A 13171-nucleotide genomic window follows, 5' to 3' on the forward strand; every position below is an offset into this window, starting at 1 on the left:
CCCGCGGGCTCCGCGCTCACGCCCTGCCCGGCCCGCGCCTGGAGCTGTCTCCTAGGCTCTCTCCTTCGCGCTCGGCCGCTCCGAGTCCCCTCTGGCTCTCGGTCTCGGTTCGTCCGTCCCGCAGGGCCTGTCTTTCGCAGTGTCCGCACTTTCTTTCGTTCTCTCTGGGGCCCTTTGACCTGTCCTGCTTTCTCTCCCCATCCCCCTCTGAGCCTCCCTCGGGTCCTCTTCTCTCTCTCTCTAGTTTTTGGCTTGTCTCTATTCTTCTCCGTATCTCTCTCCTCTGTCTTGAGGCATCTCTCGGGTTAATACTGTTTCTGGTCCCATCTCTGAGCCTTTCTGCCACTTTTTAGCTGTTTGTTTCTATCTGTTCCTGAGTCTCCCAACCTACCCCCTTCCCCAGTGTCCCTGCCGCACTCTATCACTAGAAAGATTTTAAAAACCTGTCCCTCAGTCTTTCTGTCCCCCTGCCCCGTCCTCATCCCTCTGTCTCTCAGTCTCTGGGTCTCCATGTTTCCCGACACCCCCCACCCCCAGGGCCTGCAGTTCCAAGCCTCACAGCCCCTGCCCTCTCAAGGCCATGAACCTGGCCACAGACCAGAGGCCGGTGGGACCCAGCTGGCTCTGGCCAGAGCAGTCCAGCAAGGCGATGGATGGTGGGGTGGAGGGGGGTGCAAGGCCAGAAACCCCCCTCCAGGGAAACAAGACAAAACTAGAAAAGGCCCCAAAGACACCCAGGTCCTGAGGTTCATGAGGGTTTGCTTCTGTGCCCCAGGACCTGCTCTCCCCTGCCCCTCCCCAGTGAGCCCAGAGCCCTGGGAGTGGGTGGTCCCAGAGAGGCCACCTCATTAGAGCAGTTATTCAGCATGGCGCTGGCGGTGGCAGATAAGCCTTATCAACTCATCTCCCCCTCCCACAGACAGACAGAGAGTGTCCCCACAAATGGCACCCTGGAGCTCCACTAGCCACCTGCCCCGCAATCCGGGAAACACACACTGAGTGTCACCCAGGAACTCAGACACAGGGTACCACTGGGTAGAGAAACACACACTGGCTCAAAGATGCAGTCACCCACACAGACGCCCACACCGTTAAAGAGATATACATGCCCAGAGACACAGACACAAACACACCAGCACACATCAATTCACACACAAAACTATATACGGATATTCAGATACACTGGGATACACATCCCACACACTCCATTCAGTTCCCAGATACAAAGATACACACCAATATCTACACTATTAAAGACAAAGACACACACAACCAGATACACAGATACAAAGAAACCCCTTTAACACACATCAGTTAATAAGCAGAGCTGTACATCGATATCCAGAGACGCTTTAACACACCACACACACATCAGTTCAAAGATACACAGATACCCAGACACACACTGTTAAGGACACAAACACGCAGTAACATGAACATGTCCAGATACAGACACACACCCCCCAAAACTCACTAATTCATCCTAGACACAGATACCAGTCACACACTGCTACAGACACATACAGGGACACACACCATTTTACAGGCAAGCCCGTGGAAATACCCATTCTCCATCACGTGATTCATGGACATAATGATCCCATAGATACACAGCCACAAGGATACACACCCAATTCCACAGGCACACCCTCCCGCCTGCACTTACAGGGTCATACTCTGAAACAGTGACCTACTTCCTAATACAAACTCTCAGAAACCCACAAGAAGAAATAGACCTCCTTAGTTTTGCAGCCCACCCTCCCCGATGTGTTCACAAATACACAGAGACACAAGTGAGCATACAGGACACAGACATCCTGTCCCATGCAAAGAGCACATACACATGCAACGCAGTCACCACCAGATTCTGAGAAGGCCCCACGGATGGCAGGTGCCCACAGAGATGGGGGTGGGATGTACAAACACCTTCTCTGGGGCAATCTGGGTGTACACCTGCTTTCCCAGGGCCACACACCTCCCAGTCTTTCCAGGGCAAGGGACTCTCTGTTTGTCGGAAAATCCTCCAGACCACTTTCCCTCTGTGGACCACAGGGATGGCACTCAGGATGGCCCACTGCAGGCTGAAGTCTATGGTAGGGACTTTGGAGCAGACACTGAGTACCCAGCTCCCCTCCATCCTAATAGCAGCCCTAACACTGGGAACCTTCTTGGGGTGAGAACTCCCATGCCCCAGCCCTCTTACCCAGCTTTCTAGGGACGATCCCTCTGTTGCCTCGCTCCCTCCAGTGTGGGGCTGGGCAACAGAAGCCTTAAACTGGGTTCCTAACATTCTCTGGTCCCCTCTAGAGTTGGCAACAATGGGTTGAAGGGTTGTGTCAACACTTAGCCAAATCAGCCTGCAAGTGTGAGTGTGTGCCAGAGTGTCCAGGTACATCTGAGTGTGTGCACATGTGTGTCAGTGTGACCCAAGTTGCCTGTCTGGGGACGTCCATACAGCCGTGTGCACTAACGCGTGTGCATAGCTGTGTGTCCATGTGAGCACTACTAGAAGTGGGTTGGAGGCGCCTGTGTATGTGCGTGTGTGAGCGCGTGTGTCCATGGCTCACGAGGGTCCCTGGGAAGGGTCTCAGAAGAGGGCCCTCCCGGGCTTTCTGAACCTGTGTGCCTGACAGCAGAGGAGCGTGTGTGTGCGCCCCGGTGAGGGCGGCAATGTGGAGTGTGGGCGAGCAGGGAGTGTGCGCCCCGAAAGCCTGGCGGCCCTCGGCCAACCGACCCGGCGGCTCGACCCGGCTGCTGGGCGCTGAGCCCCAGGCACCCTCCTCTCCCCGCACCCGCGGCGCCCCCGCCCCCTCAAAGTGCTGTCTGAATAAAAAGAGGCGGCGCAGCGGCCTGGGGAAGGGAAAGGCGGCGGGAGCGGAGGGAGGTAGCCAGGCCAGCGCCGCCGGGGCTCGCAGCACAAGTCCCTATCTTCTGACCGCCGGCCCCACCACCCCGGCTGGCCCCCATCGGCCACCCGGCGAACAAAAGCGGCCTATCGTGCACCATGCGGCCTCTCGGCGGGCCGCCCAGGCCCTGCTGGTGAGCACTGCCAGCTCGCGCCGGGGCCCCACGCGTCCCTTAGACACGTACCACGCTGTGCGCCCCGCTTCGGCCCTGTCCGCCCGGGGGCGCCGCCCGCTCCGCTCCTTCCGTAAGTCCTCCCCGCCCCTTCTTGGGACCCTTCGCCTCCCAGGCCTGGCCCGCCGGAACTCATCGCAAGGTCCGCCTGGCCTTGTGGCCCCTGACATGCCACCTTAAGGGCTTGTGCTAGTCCTGCCAGCGTCTTAAACCCCAAGCCATAGGGGCCTGAGCTTTGAGGGTGCTCCGGCACCTGGGAAGAGCCGGCCCACCTCGGGTCCCTTGCCTTCCCACTTCTTACAGCCCCAGGCCAAGAGCCCTCGGCGCTCCCAGAGCCTCGCAAAGCGTTCCCTGGCCCCCCGAGCTAGGACCTTTGTCCGGAGCGCTCCCCACCCCCGGGCCGCTGCGGCGGGTGCGCCTGAGCTGGGCCGCCGAGCGGCGGCTGCACCTGCCTGCTGGTCCCGTGCACCGGCTTTGCTCGGCTTAACCCGGCTTGCTCCTGCGTGCGCCCCCGCGCGCCGCGCCTGTTGGCCCTTTATTCTGTGTGGCTGGGGTGCGGGTGGGGGAAAGCGCTGGGACGGGAAGCCGGCCCCTCTGCCCCAAGCCGGAGTTGGAATCCGTTTAGTGGGATTTCAATAAGAATGGGGCCGCTGAACACTCGGGGTTCTGCCGCCGGGAGGCGTAGACTGAGGTCTGGGTCTGTCTGGACGCCGGGCGTTTAGAATCCTTTGGCGGCGGCCAGGCTTTTACTCCGGGTTGCCCCAGCCGTAGAAGGGGGAAAGCCCGGCGCTCAGGGTCCTCGGGTGTGACGGCCGCTCTTTTCCCGGAAAATACGGAAGGAAATTCGTTGTTTTGGAAAAAGCCTTGTCTCCTCTTGTCGGGAACATCTGGCGGTGAGCTGCCTAGCCGCAGTAGCTGGGGTCAGGTCTACGCAGGCACCCCGCGCTGGGATTCGTTTATGAGAGGGAGGATTAGAGAAGCAGGTAGAGCCGGAGCGGCTGCCCAGGCTCCTGAAGAGCGTTTCCCTGCCTGGTTGACAAATTGCAAACAAATTGCGTCTAACGAAACTGACTTACCAGTAGTCAAGCTGCCGGGTGCTCTGGGTAAACGGTGCCTGCTCGCGAAGGAGGGAGAAACTACCCGATGGTATGCGGGTCTCTGCAGGACCCTGGGGGAGGCCTCCCGGTTTGGGGGTGAGGGTTAGAACCGGGTAAGGAGATACAGGTTCTCCGAGGCTTCTCGGTTCAAGGCGCCGAGACTTTAGGACCTTGGGCCCGGTCTCTGTGATTCCAAAAGGCCCAGAACGTCGATGGGGTGGGAGAGCCCACATGGAGGCTAGGAGAGAGGGAATCTTCTGATGTGGGGGGTTGGGAGTGAACACCGAAGAACAGGAGGGGCCGTTGGAGCCGTTGTCCAGCCTCCTTGAGCTCTGAGCAGACCAGAGGCCTCTCCCTGAAGGGGACTTCTGAACCCCTCTGGCTAAGTCGCCCCCCCTTCCCAGGACCCCTCAAGGTACACTGGCAGTGGGAGGCTGAGAGGAAGCTGGGCTCCGAATTAAATATGCTTATGGAAGGCAGTCCCTAAGCAAACGGATTTCTTTGAACCCCCTTCTCAGCCGGCCAATTAGCTGCCCATAGGAAAAGGCGAAAAGAATTAGGTTACAAAGAGAGAACAAACTTATGGTCCCAGAGGGGCTGCTTCGGATGAGCGAAGTGTAAACAAAGGGCGCGGTGTGGCCCGCCGGTGCGGCCAGGAGACCTGGGCGGCCCGGCGCCCTGGCCTGAGGCCATCGAGGCGCTCTAGAACCGCGCGCCGGATCTGCTGCGCCCCCAGCCTCGGGGTGAAAGCACCTCAGGCAGCAGGGACGCTCCCAACCCTGGGAGTCTCAGGTCACTTGAAAAGAGCGGTTCGAAAATTCGGTTTGGTCGCCGCCCTTCCCCCGTGCTCCGCGAAATCTTGTTCCCTTGCAGGGAAAGTGACAGCTTCTCCGCGCGATCAAAGGTGGAGGGCCGCGTTTCCAACAACCCTCCAGAACGCACAGAAAATTGAGAAAGGGAATGTGTTCCCTCCGAAGGCGTCCTGGGGACCCCAAAGCCAGAGGCTGTAGGTTGGGTGAAATAAATGCGCTCGGGGTGGCGCGCCGCGCCCCCCAGTCGAATCCGGGGGGCTGCCCTGGCCCTCCCCGGACGTTTGTTTGGGGCCGCGGTAGGAGAACGGTCTCGGCCAGGCGCCAGGCTGGCGTCCGTCTGTCTGTCTGGCACACACACAGAGTCAAGATTTCGGGGCCCCCTTTTATTGGCCAGCTTGGCGCCCCGCTACACGGCGTCGCGCTTTTCTCTTCCAGGCGGGTTCTTTTCTGCCCGAGAACGCAGCAGTCCCGTGTCCAACGTAGGAGCTCCCACTGCCCAGTGGAGGCCTCGGCCGAGCAGACCGCCGGCGGCCGCTCGAAGGAAGTCATCCCCAGGGGTTCGGGGGACCTGGCAGAGAGCCCTTCCCTTTTTCTCTATGCCGGAATTGTAGGAAGGGGAGGCTGGTGGCGGGTCTCCGGAGGCCTCAGTTCGAGCATCGCTTAACCGCCCTGCTAAACCCCTCCGCACGGCGATTTTCTGAGCCGACGAGCGGGGTAATTAAATCCCCAACCGCGCTGCGCCAGGCCAGCCGCCAGCGCAGGAGCTGGCTTTCGGGCAGGATACCCAGCCAGGCCGACAACCTCCACCCCCAGGGTAGCCAGGACGCTGCTCAGGAAGAGCTTGAGGCCGAGCTCGCGGTCCTGAAACTCCAGAGCGACGCAGAAATGGGGGTGGAGGGGACCATTTAACCGCGTCTTTGAGGGAAAAGGGCAAATTACCTGCTTTCCGCGGGCGCCGCGCGGCCACCTCCTTGCGAGCCGAGGCGCCAATAGTGGCTCGGCGGGAAGCTTCTGCTGGATCCCGCATTCACTGCCCGCGGCCGGCGGCCGGCCCAGCGGGCTCCCGCTGCAGCGCTGGGTCCTGGGGTTCGAGCCCGAGCCGGGACAGCCTTGCTGGACACGGCGAATTGTCCCTGGGGCCGCGGGCGTCTTTGAGAGACTCCCGCTAGACTTCGGGGACGCAAAACGAGCTCGAGGCTCCTCGGGCGATCTCATTTTCCGCATTGATGGAGAATCGTAAGCGAGAGGTAGGGAGACCGAGAGATAGACGTACGGAGGCACAGCGGGACCCCGCAAGAACGCGCGCGTTGCGGGGAGCACGAATCCTGCTGCTCACCTGCCCCCAACTGGCCACCAAGACCCGGCGCCCGCGGCCTCCTGCTCCAGCTCCCGGCCTCGGCCCGCCTTTCCCGGCAGGCGCCGGCCTCCTCTCCCGGAGAGCGGAGCTCTGAGCAGTCCGGGCCCCGCGCGCCCCGGAGTGAAGCGGAGCCGGAGGGAGACTTGGCTGGTGGCAGGGCAGGCGAGTCCCCGAGGGCCGGAGACTCTGTTGCTCCTAGCCCAGGGCGCTCTGCGGCCCCCAGGCCCATGCCTTTACCTGTGCCGGGGCCTCAGACAGACGAACGGACAGCTGGACGCGGTGGCAGGCCGAGGTCCCGGGCTCCGGCCCGCGCCCCCCTCGGCGCTGCCCTGAGCTGGTCTGGGAGGGGACGAGGGGAACGCGCCGGCCAAGCCGGGCCCTGCCGGGAGCCCCCTGAGCCGAGCCGAGGGGGCCAAGGGCTTTCCTCCCTCCTTGGATTATTAAAAAGTTCATTTCCTGGCGAATCGGATGACGTCAGGGGCCCGGCGTCGCGGTGGCGGGGCCGCCCGGCCGGAGAAGCCGCCTCCAGTTACCCAATTACAGACTGTCAATCGCGCCGCCCCTCCCCCCACCGTCCCGGGGGTGGCCAGGACCCCCGCACACCCCCTGTCCGTGACCCACCTGGGATCCCTCAGCGCCTCTACCCGAGAGTCGTGGGCCCAGCGAGGAGAGAGGTGCTGGGGGACGTCCACCACTCACTCCATTACCTCGCACCTGTCTCGGTCTCCCAAGTTTCTTTGTACCTGACTCCCCTACCCCCAGGCCTAGGCTCCCTTCCAGCCTCTGTTTCCCCCGTCTATACAATGGGGAAGAAGCAAGCAGATCTGTGCACCGGGCCCAGCCGGCCCACACAGCTAGATCTCGCGGCTGGAAAGGTGTGTGGGAAGCAGTTCTAGGTGACCTAGGGGATAGAGTCCTCAGACCACCGCCTCCTTTCCCCAAGAGACCGGCTTGGGGACCCCCGGGAGGAAAAAAAATACCTCCTCCTGCCCGGCGGCTTCTCGCTCGAGCCAGCGCCGGCGCCAGTCCGGGTCTCCACAGCTTGGCCCCAGGCAGTTCGGCCCGTCGGTCTGCGAAGGCCACGCCCGGGGAGGGGAAGCCCCCTCCCCCTTTCTGGAACCGCCGGCCTGGGCACCTCTACTTGGTCAGGCACAGCCCAGAGCCGCTGCGTGTCCCAGTCCCGAGTGCCCTCCAGGGGCCTGTGGTTCCTGCCCCTCTAGGCCCCCGCTGTCCCGAAGCCGCCCTCGGAGCCCTCCCTACTCCCCTACCCCTCAGTCAGTGCTCGAGTGGGGGGCGGGGGGGACGGTCTGGATAGGAGGTGTTGGACTCGGACTGGCGACTTTCAGTGGTAAAGGAGGTAGGGTCTGGGAGTGGAGGGACTGGGGTCCCGGGGAGAGGACACCAAGACACCCAGAGAGTGCGCGGCCAGGGCTGCTGGGGAAGGAGGGGCCCAGCTGGTTGTTAGTTACTGGGAGGAGGTCTCAGAGGTTGGAGGGATTGAGTGGCCTCGAGAAGGGGCGCAGGGGTCGGCCCGCGGGGCGAGGTTCCCCTGAGGGAGCGTTGGCAGCAGGGGCCGCCGGGAGGGCGCTGGGAGGGGGCCCGCGGGCGGCGGGGGAAGAGCGGGAGGGTCAGTCCGGGAGTCCAGCGGACCGGGGAGTTGAGAGTGCAGCCAATGGGGGGCGGAGGCTGGGCGGCGGGCGGCGCTGATTGGCTGGCGCCGGCTTCTTAGGCGTGCGCGGCCCCCGCTTCATGTCTGTGCAGGAGTCGGCAGCTGGCGCCAGGGCGGCCGGAGGATGCCGAGGGGCCGGAGCCCGGCGGGTCCGAGGCCGAGGCGCGCACTGCCCCCTGCCTCTACCGCTTGAGCCCCGCCAGTCCCCGGACGCGCCGTCCCTGGGTCCGCCGTCCCCCGCGCTTCCGCCGGTGCTGTCCACCTCCTGAGGCCTCAGCCCCCTCCCCGCAGCGCTGCGTGTGTAAGTTTGGGGTGCGAGAGCTGGCCGTGGCATGGGGAGCACCTAATGCCGAGGGGTCTCCGCGGGGACTCAGGGGCCCGGAGGAGGCTGCGGGTTACTGCTTTGGTGTGCCTTGGAGAGAGGTCCTTGTTAGGCCGCCCGGGAGTGCGCCCGGGGGCTGGCTCTTGGCTGGTGGGGTTGCGTGTGCGTGTTTGCGGGGAGAAGTCAGATTGTGTAGCCGGCGCCAAGTATAGGTGTGTGAGTGTCGCTGTGATCATGTGCTGCAGTGCGTGCCTGGGTGCCTGTCCCCACTTTTAGTCCGTGTTTATGTGTTTATGTACCGGGAAGGTGGGGGTTCAGTGTGAGTGTCGGACCGAAGTGCTACTCTGCATGCGTTCATTGGGGTAACTGGTGTCGCGGCTCGTCCCCGTGTGTGACCCCGTGTGCACAGGTGTGTGGCTCTAGGACCGGGGGTCATATGTGAGTGTGCGTAGCTGAACCCCCTTCCCCCGCCTTCCTTTCGTTTTGAACCTCGCGCTTTCCTTCACCCGGGACTAGCCCGCGGCGGAGCTCGGCTGGGGCGCAGCGGCGCGCGGGACGTCGCGTGGGGGCACTTAGGAGGTGTTGGGCTCTGGAGGCACCCCTCACGCCCCCTTCCGTCGCGCAGGGCCGCTGCCGCCTCCACCCAGATCCCGAGCCACCGAAGGCCATGGAAGTGGCGCCCGAGCAGCCGCGCTGGATGGCGCACCCCGCGGTGCTGAATGCGCAGCACCCCGACTCGCACCACCCGGGCCTGGCACACAACTACATGGAGCCCGCGCAGCTGCTGCCTCCCGACGAGGTGGACGTCTTCTTCAACCACCTCGACTCGCAGGGCAACCCCTACTACGCCAACCCTGCGCACGCGCGGGCACGCGTCTCCTACAGCCCCGCGCACGGTGAGTCCTGGGCCCGTGGGTGACTGGGAGTCAGGCTCTCCGACCAGGCCGAGCGAGGGGAGGAGTGCCTGGGCCTGCTTCCCGGATGTGGGATCCGCCAGAGTCCAGGCAGCTGAGAAGTCGGCCAGGAGGGTGGGCCGCGGCCTCTTGGAAAGACTCTGGGGCTCGTGGGGCTTCTGCCCATTTCCAGCTGGCCGGTGGGGGTTCCCTCCGGGCCCTGTTCCCTTGGGGTTCCTTCTGGGCCACCTTGCCTCTCAGTTCCTGATTGACATTCCTGATTATTGCCGGTTGGGGTGTTATGTTTCTCGTTTTCTTTGGGGGGTGGTTTACTGCTGGCTGGTGTGTGAATCGTGGTCCTGTGTGCTGGGCTGGGGATGTGATTCGTGTGTGTGCCCTCTCCTAACCCGCAGCCCGCCTCACCGGAGGCCAGATGTGCCGGCCACACTTGTTGCACAGCCCTGGGTTGCCCTGGCTGGACGGGGGCAAAGCAGCCCTCTCTGCCGCAGCAGCGCACCACCACAATCCCTGGACCGTGAGCCCCTTCTCCAAGACGCCACTGCACCCCTCGGCTGCTGGAGGCCCCGGAGGCCCGCTCTCGGTGTACCCAGGGGCTGGTGGTGGGAGCGGGGGAGGCAGCGGGAGCTCAGTGGCCTCCCTCACGCCCACCGCAGCCCACTCGGGCTCCCACCTCTTTGGCTTCCCGCCCACGCCGCCTAAAGAAGTGTCTCCTGATCCCAGCACCACCGGGGCTGCCTCCCCGGCCTCGTCCTCTGCTGGGGGCAGTGCAGCCCGGGGAGAGGACAAGGATGGCATCAAGTACCAAGTGTCGCTAACGGAGAGCATGAAGATGGAAAGTGGCAGTCCTCTGCGCCCAGGCCTGGCGGCCATGGGCACCCAGCCTGCAACGCATCACCCCATCCCCACCTACCCCTCCTATGTGCCAGCCGCTGCCCACGACTACGGCAGCGGACTTTTCCATCCCGGAGGTTTCCTGGGCGGCCCTGCCTCCAGCTTCACCCCTAAGCAGCGCAGCAAGGCACGCTCCTGCTCAGGTAAAGGCAGGTGCGGGGACCTAGTGGGAGCAACAGCGCTCTGTCTTTGAAGAGGCTGTGATTTGGGAGAGGGGACAATGTCAGTCTCCCAGATCTGGGGGTGGGCAGCATCCACCTCTAATAGCCCCCAACAGATATTTGAGACCCCAGGATGGGAGAGAGGGGATCCTAAAACTTTTGTCCTTTTCTTTAAGTTCAATTTCCTCCTTGGCCCTCACTCACCCTCTGCAAGGTAGGCCACTGCCAGATCAGAACACAGAGCAGGAATCCTCCCTCCCCCTCCCTGTGTCTTACCTGAAAATTCAAACAGCCTCGTTACTTAGTGCACTTAGTGTGAGAATAAAACAGGTCGGTGAGGAAAGTGAGCCTGTGTGTGCATGTGCGTACGTGTGTGCACGTGTGTTTGTGAGTGTGCGTGCGTGCTCATGGGTGTACTCCAGAGGCTCCAGACCCTTAAGGAATCTGGTTCCCCGACTCAATCAGTCCAATCTTGGGATTTTGATGGTTCCCGATCTCCTTGGGAGACTTCCCCCAGAGCAAAATTCCCAGGATGCGTGCCTTTCTGCTCCCTGCCCCTGGCTGTCCTTCACTCTCCCTTCCCTGAGGGCACTCTAGGGACAAAAAGATAGGTGCTCCCTGCCCCTTTGCCTACAAGAACCTGGCTGGGCCCAGACTGGGCTTGTCACCAATCTGGAGGCAGAGCAGAAACTCATGGCTCTAGAGGGGCTTCTGCAGCTGACAACGCCTCATTCCGATTCCTTTAAATGGGGGAGGGTAAGGGGAAAGATTTTAACAACTTTTACTCCTGAGTCTAGGAAAGGGGTTCTGAGTTCAGGAACCCCCTTCTCTCGCCCGCATGTATTGACAATTTAGTTTAAACAAAACAGGGAAAAATTTCCCGGGTAACCCGATGCTAGGCAGCTACTGTCCACGCTGCCCGCGGGCGCCCACTGTGGTTGTGGGCTTGGGGCCCCAGTTCTCTTTAGACCAGCCTTTTCTTAGTCCTTTTTCTCAAGTTTGTTTTGCTTTTTATTTCAATTCCAGATGGCCCTTTAACGAAAAAACAAGGCCATTTAATCTAAAAACGAAAGGGCTTGCTATTTATTTTATTTTACAGAACAACAACTTCGATGCCAGTCCAGGACTGAATCCTAGGGCCTCGGTGGAAGGGGGAAAAGTTGGGGAAAAAGAAGGGAATTACTCTGGACTGAAAGCAGAAAGGCAGGGTGGGGTGAGGGAACAGAACACAGAACAGATGCGGGGGACGGCAGACTTCGTTGGGAAGAAAGAGAGACAGGAGCACGGGAGCCAGCAAGTGGATGGGAGTGGGGGCAGGAGGGAGGCCTCTCCGGCCCAGCCAGGCCACGCTGGTCACTCCTGCCACTGCCCCCGGCAAAGTTTGCTGTAAATACCCTTTGCTGATCTCTTCGAGAATCCCTGGGGCCCTGGCCCCACTCCTCCCTGCCTCCTCATTTCTCTTCCTTCTTGCTCCGAGGATTTTGGAGAGGGAGATTTGGCCTTAAACTGCACCCCCGTCCCGTGGAGGAGAGACCCTTTGGTTCTCCTTCCTTCCCGGGTGGAACCAAAAGCCGTCCCCTGCTAGACCCGGGCAGAGGCGGACCGGGCACCCACCGGGGTCGTGCCAGGCTTCAGTGCGCCTGCACGCCTGCCCCGGCTCCCTCCTCATGACAGGGAAGGTTAAACAGGCTCCCTGTCTCTCTTCGTTTCCCTGCAGAAGGCCGGGAGTGTGTCAACTGTGGGGCCACAGCCACCCCTCTGTGGCGACGAGATGGCACCGGCCACTACCTGTGCAACGCCTGCGGGCTCTATCACAAGATGAACGGGCAGAACCGGCCACTCATCAAGCCCAAGCGGAGACTGGTAGGCAGCGGGCTCGGGCCGGCTCCGGCGGGGGTGGGGTCCCAGGTCTGAGCAGCACCCGGCCAGACGGTAACCTGGGCAAGAGCGGACAGTTAAAGAAAATAAATAAATAAAAATTAAACCCTTCAAATGCAGATGCGCTGCTCCTTGAAGTTCCCTTTTATCATTAAAATCGCTTGGATGCCAGGCCAGGTTTCCCCTGCAGCCCACCAGGCCTGAAGGGATTGCAGGACCACCAGGTAGTCCCTCCCACTCAGGTTGAGTATCCACGGGCCCAACTTCCATCCTTTGGCCTCTGTTTAACTCTTTTTAAACATAGGGCCATGAAGTAATTTTCCTTCATCGCTCAGGGCAGCACTGCCTTGCTTTCCAACACACACAGTCTCCTCATGCTTATTTAAATAAAACACACACACACTCACACCAGCCACCAAAAAAACCTGCCCTTTATTATTTTTCCATGGAGTCACCTATACTGTGTATTTTCATTTGAGTGATTTTTAAAAAATGCCCTTTCGGATCTCCTGCCGGAGTTTCCTATCCGGACATCTGCAGCCCGAAGATAAGGAAACTTGGTGTATCTGTTTCCGGACTCTGCGAGTTTTTAGAGAGTCTCCTCGGCTCAGGCCTGCCTCTTGCTGGGCTGTTTTGAAATCTCTAATACCCTCCACTCTGCAAATAATGCGTAAAATGCTAAGAATAATAAATACATTTTTTTTCAGAGCGAAGTGATTTATGAGGCCTAAATCGGCCGCTTTGGGGACCCATTTTACCCCCGGAGTGAGGGCAGGGGTAAGGGCCGCTGGGTGGGGGTAGGGGTGGAGGATACGATGTTGGCCCCTGAGTCAGAATTCCAGCTTCGGGCTGCTTACTCACCCCTCCCCGCCCCCGCGCTGCCGTAGGTCCGTCCAGTCCCCTCTGTGACCAGGCTCCAGCCTGGGGCCAGTCCAGACTCTTGCTAGCCTCATGCCCCCCTTCCCCCACTCGCAGCCCCACCTCCCAGCCCC

General features: G+C 61.2%; 1 protein-coding gene across 2 annotated transcripts in view; it reads left to right on the forward strand.

Moving 5' to 3' along the window:
- The first annotated feature begins 8105 nt into the window (after positions 1–8105).
- The window catches only part of GATA2 (GATA binding protein 2), a 7145-nt gene continuing 2079 nt past the window's right edge, over positions 8106–13171 (forward strand). Inside the window, exons 1-4 of one of the 2 annotated variants that reach the window (XM_004368393.2) lie at positions 8106–8314; positions 8961–9231; positions 9642–10283; positions 12019–12164. In XM_004368393.2, coding sequence (XP_004368450.1) covers positions 9003–9231; positions 9642–10283; positions 12019–12164 — 1017 coding nt within the window. In that variant the 5' untranslated portion in view covers positions 8106–8314; positions 8961–9002. Of the gene's footprint in view, positions 8315–8838; positions 9232–9641; positions 10284–12018; positions 12165–13171 lie in introns of those variants that run through there. The other variant, XM_023725080.1, reaches the window with a different exon arrangement.

Source organism: Trichechus manatus, unplaced genomic scaffold (genome assembly GCF_000243295.1).
Source record: "Trichechus manatus latirostris isolate Lorelei unplaced genomic scaffold, TriManLat1.0 scaffold00001, whole genome shotgun sequence".
NCBI classification, from domain to species: Eukaryota; Metazoa; Chordata; class Mammalia; order Sirenia; family Trichechidae; genus Trichechus; species Trichechus manatus.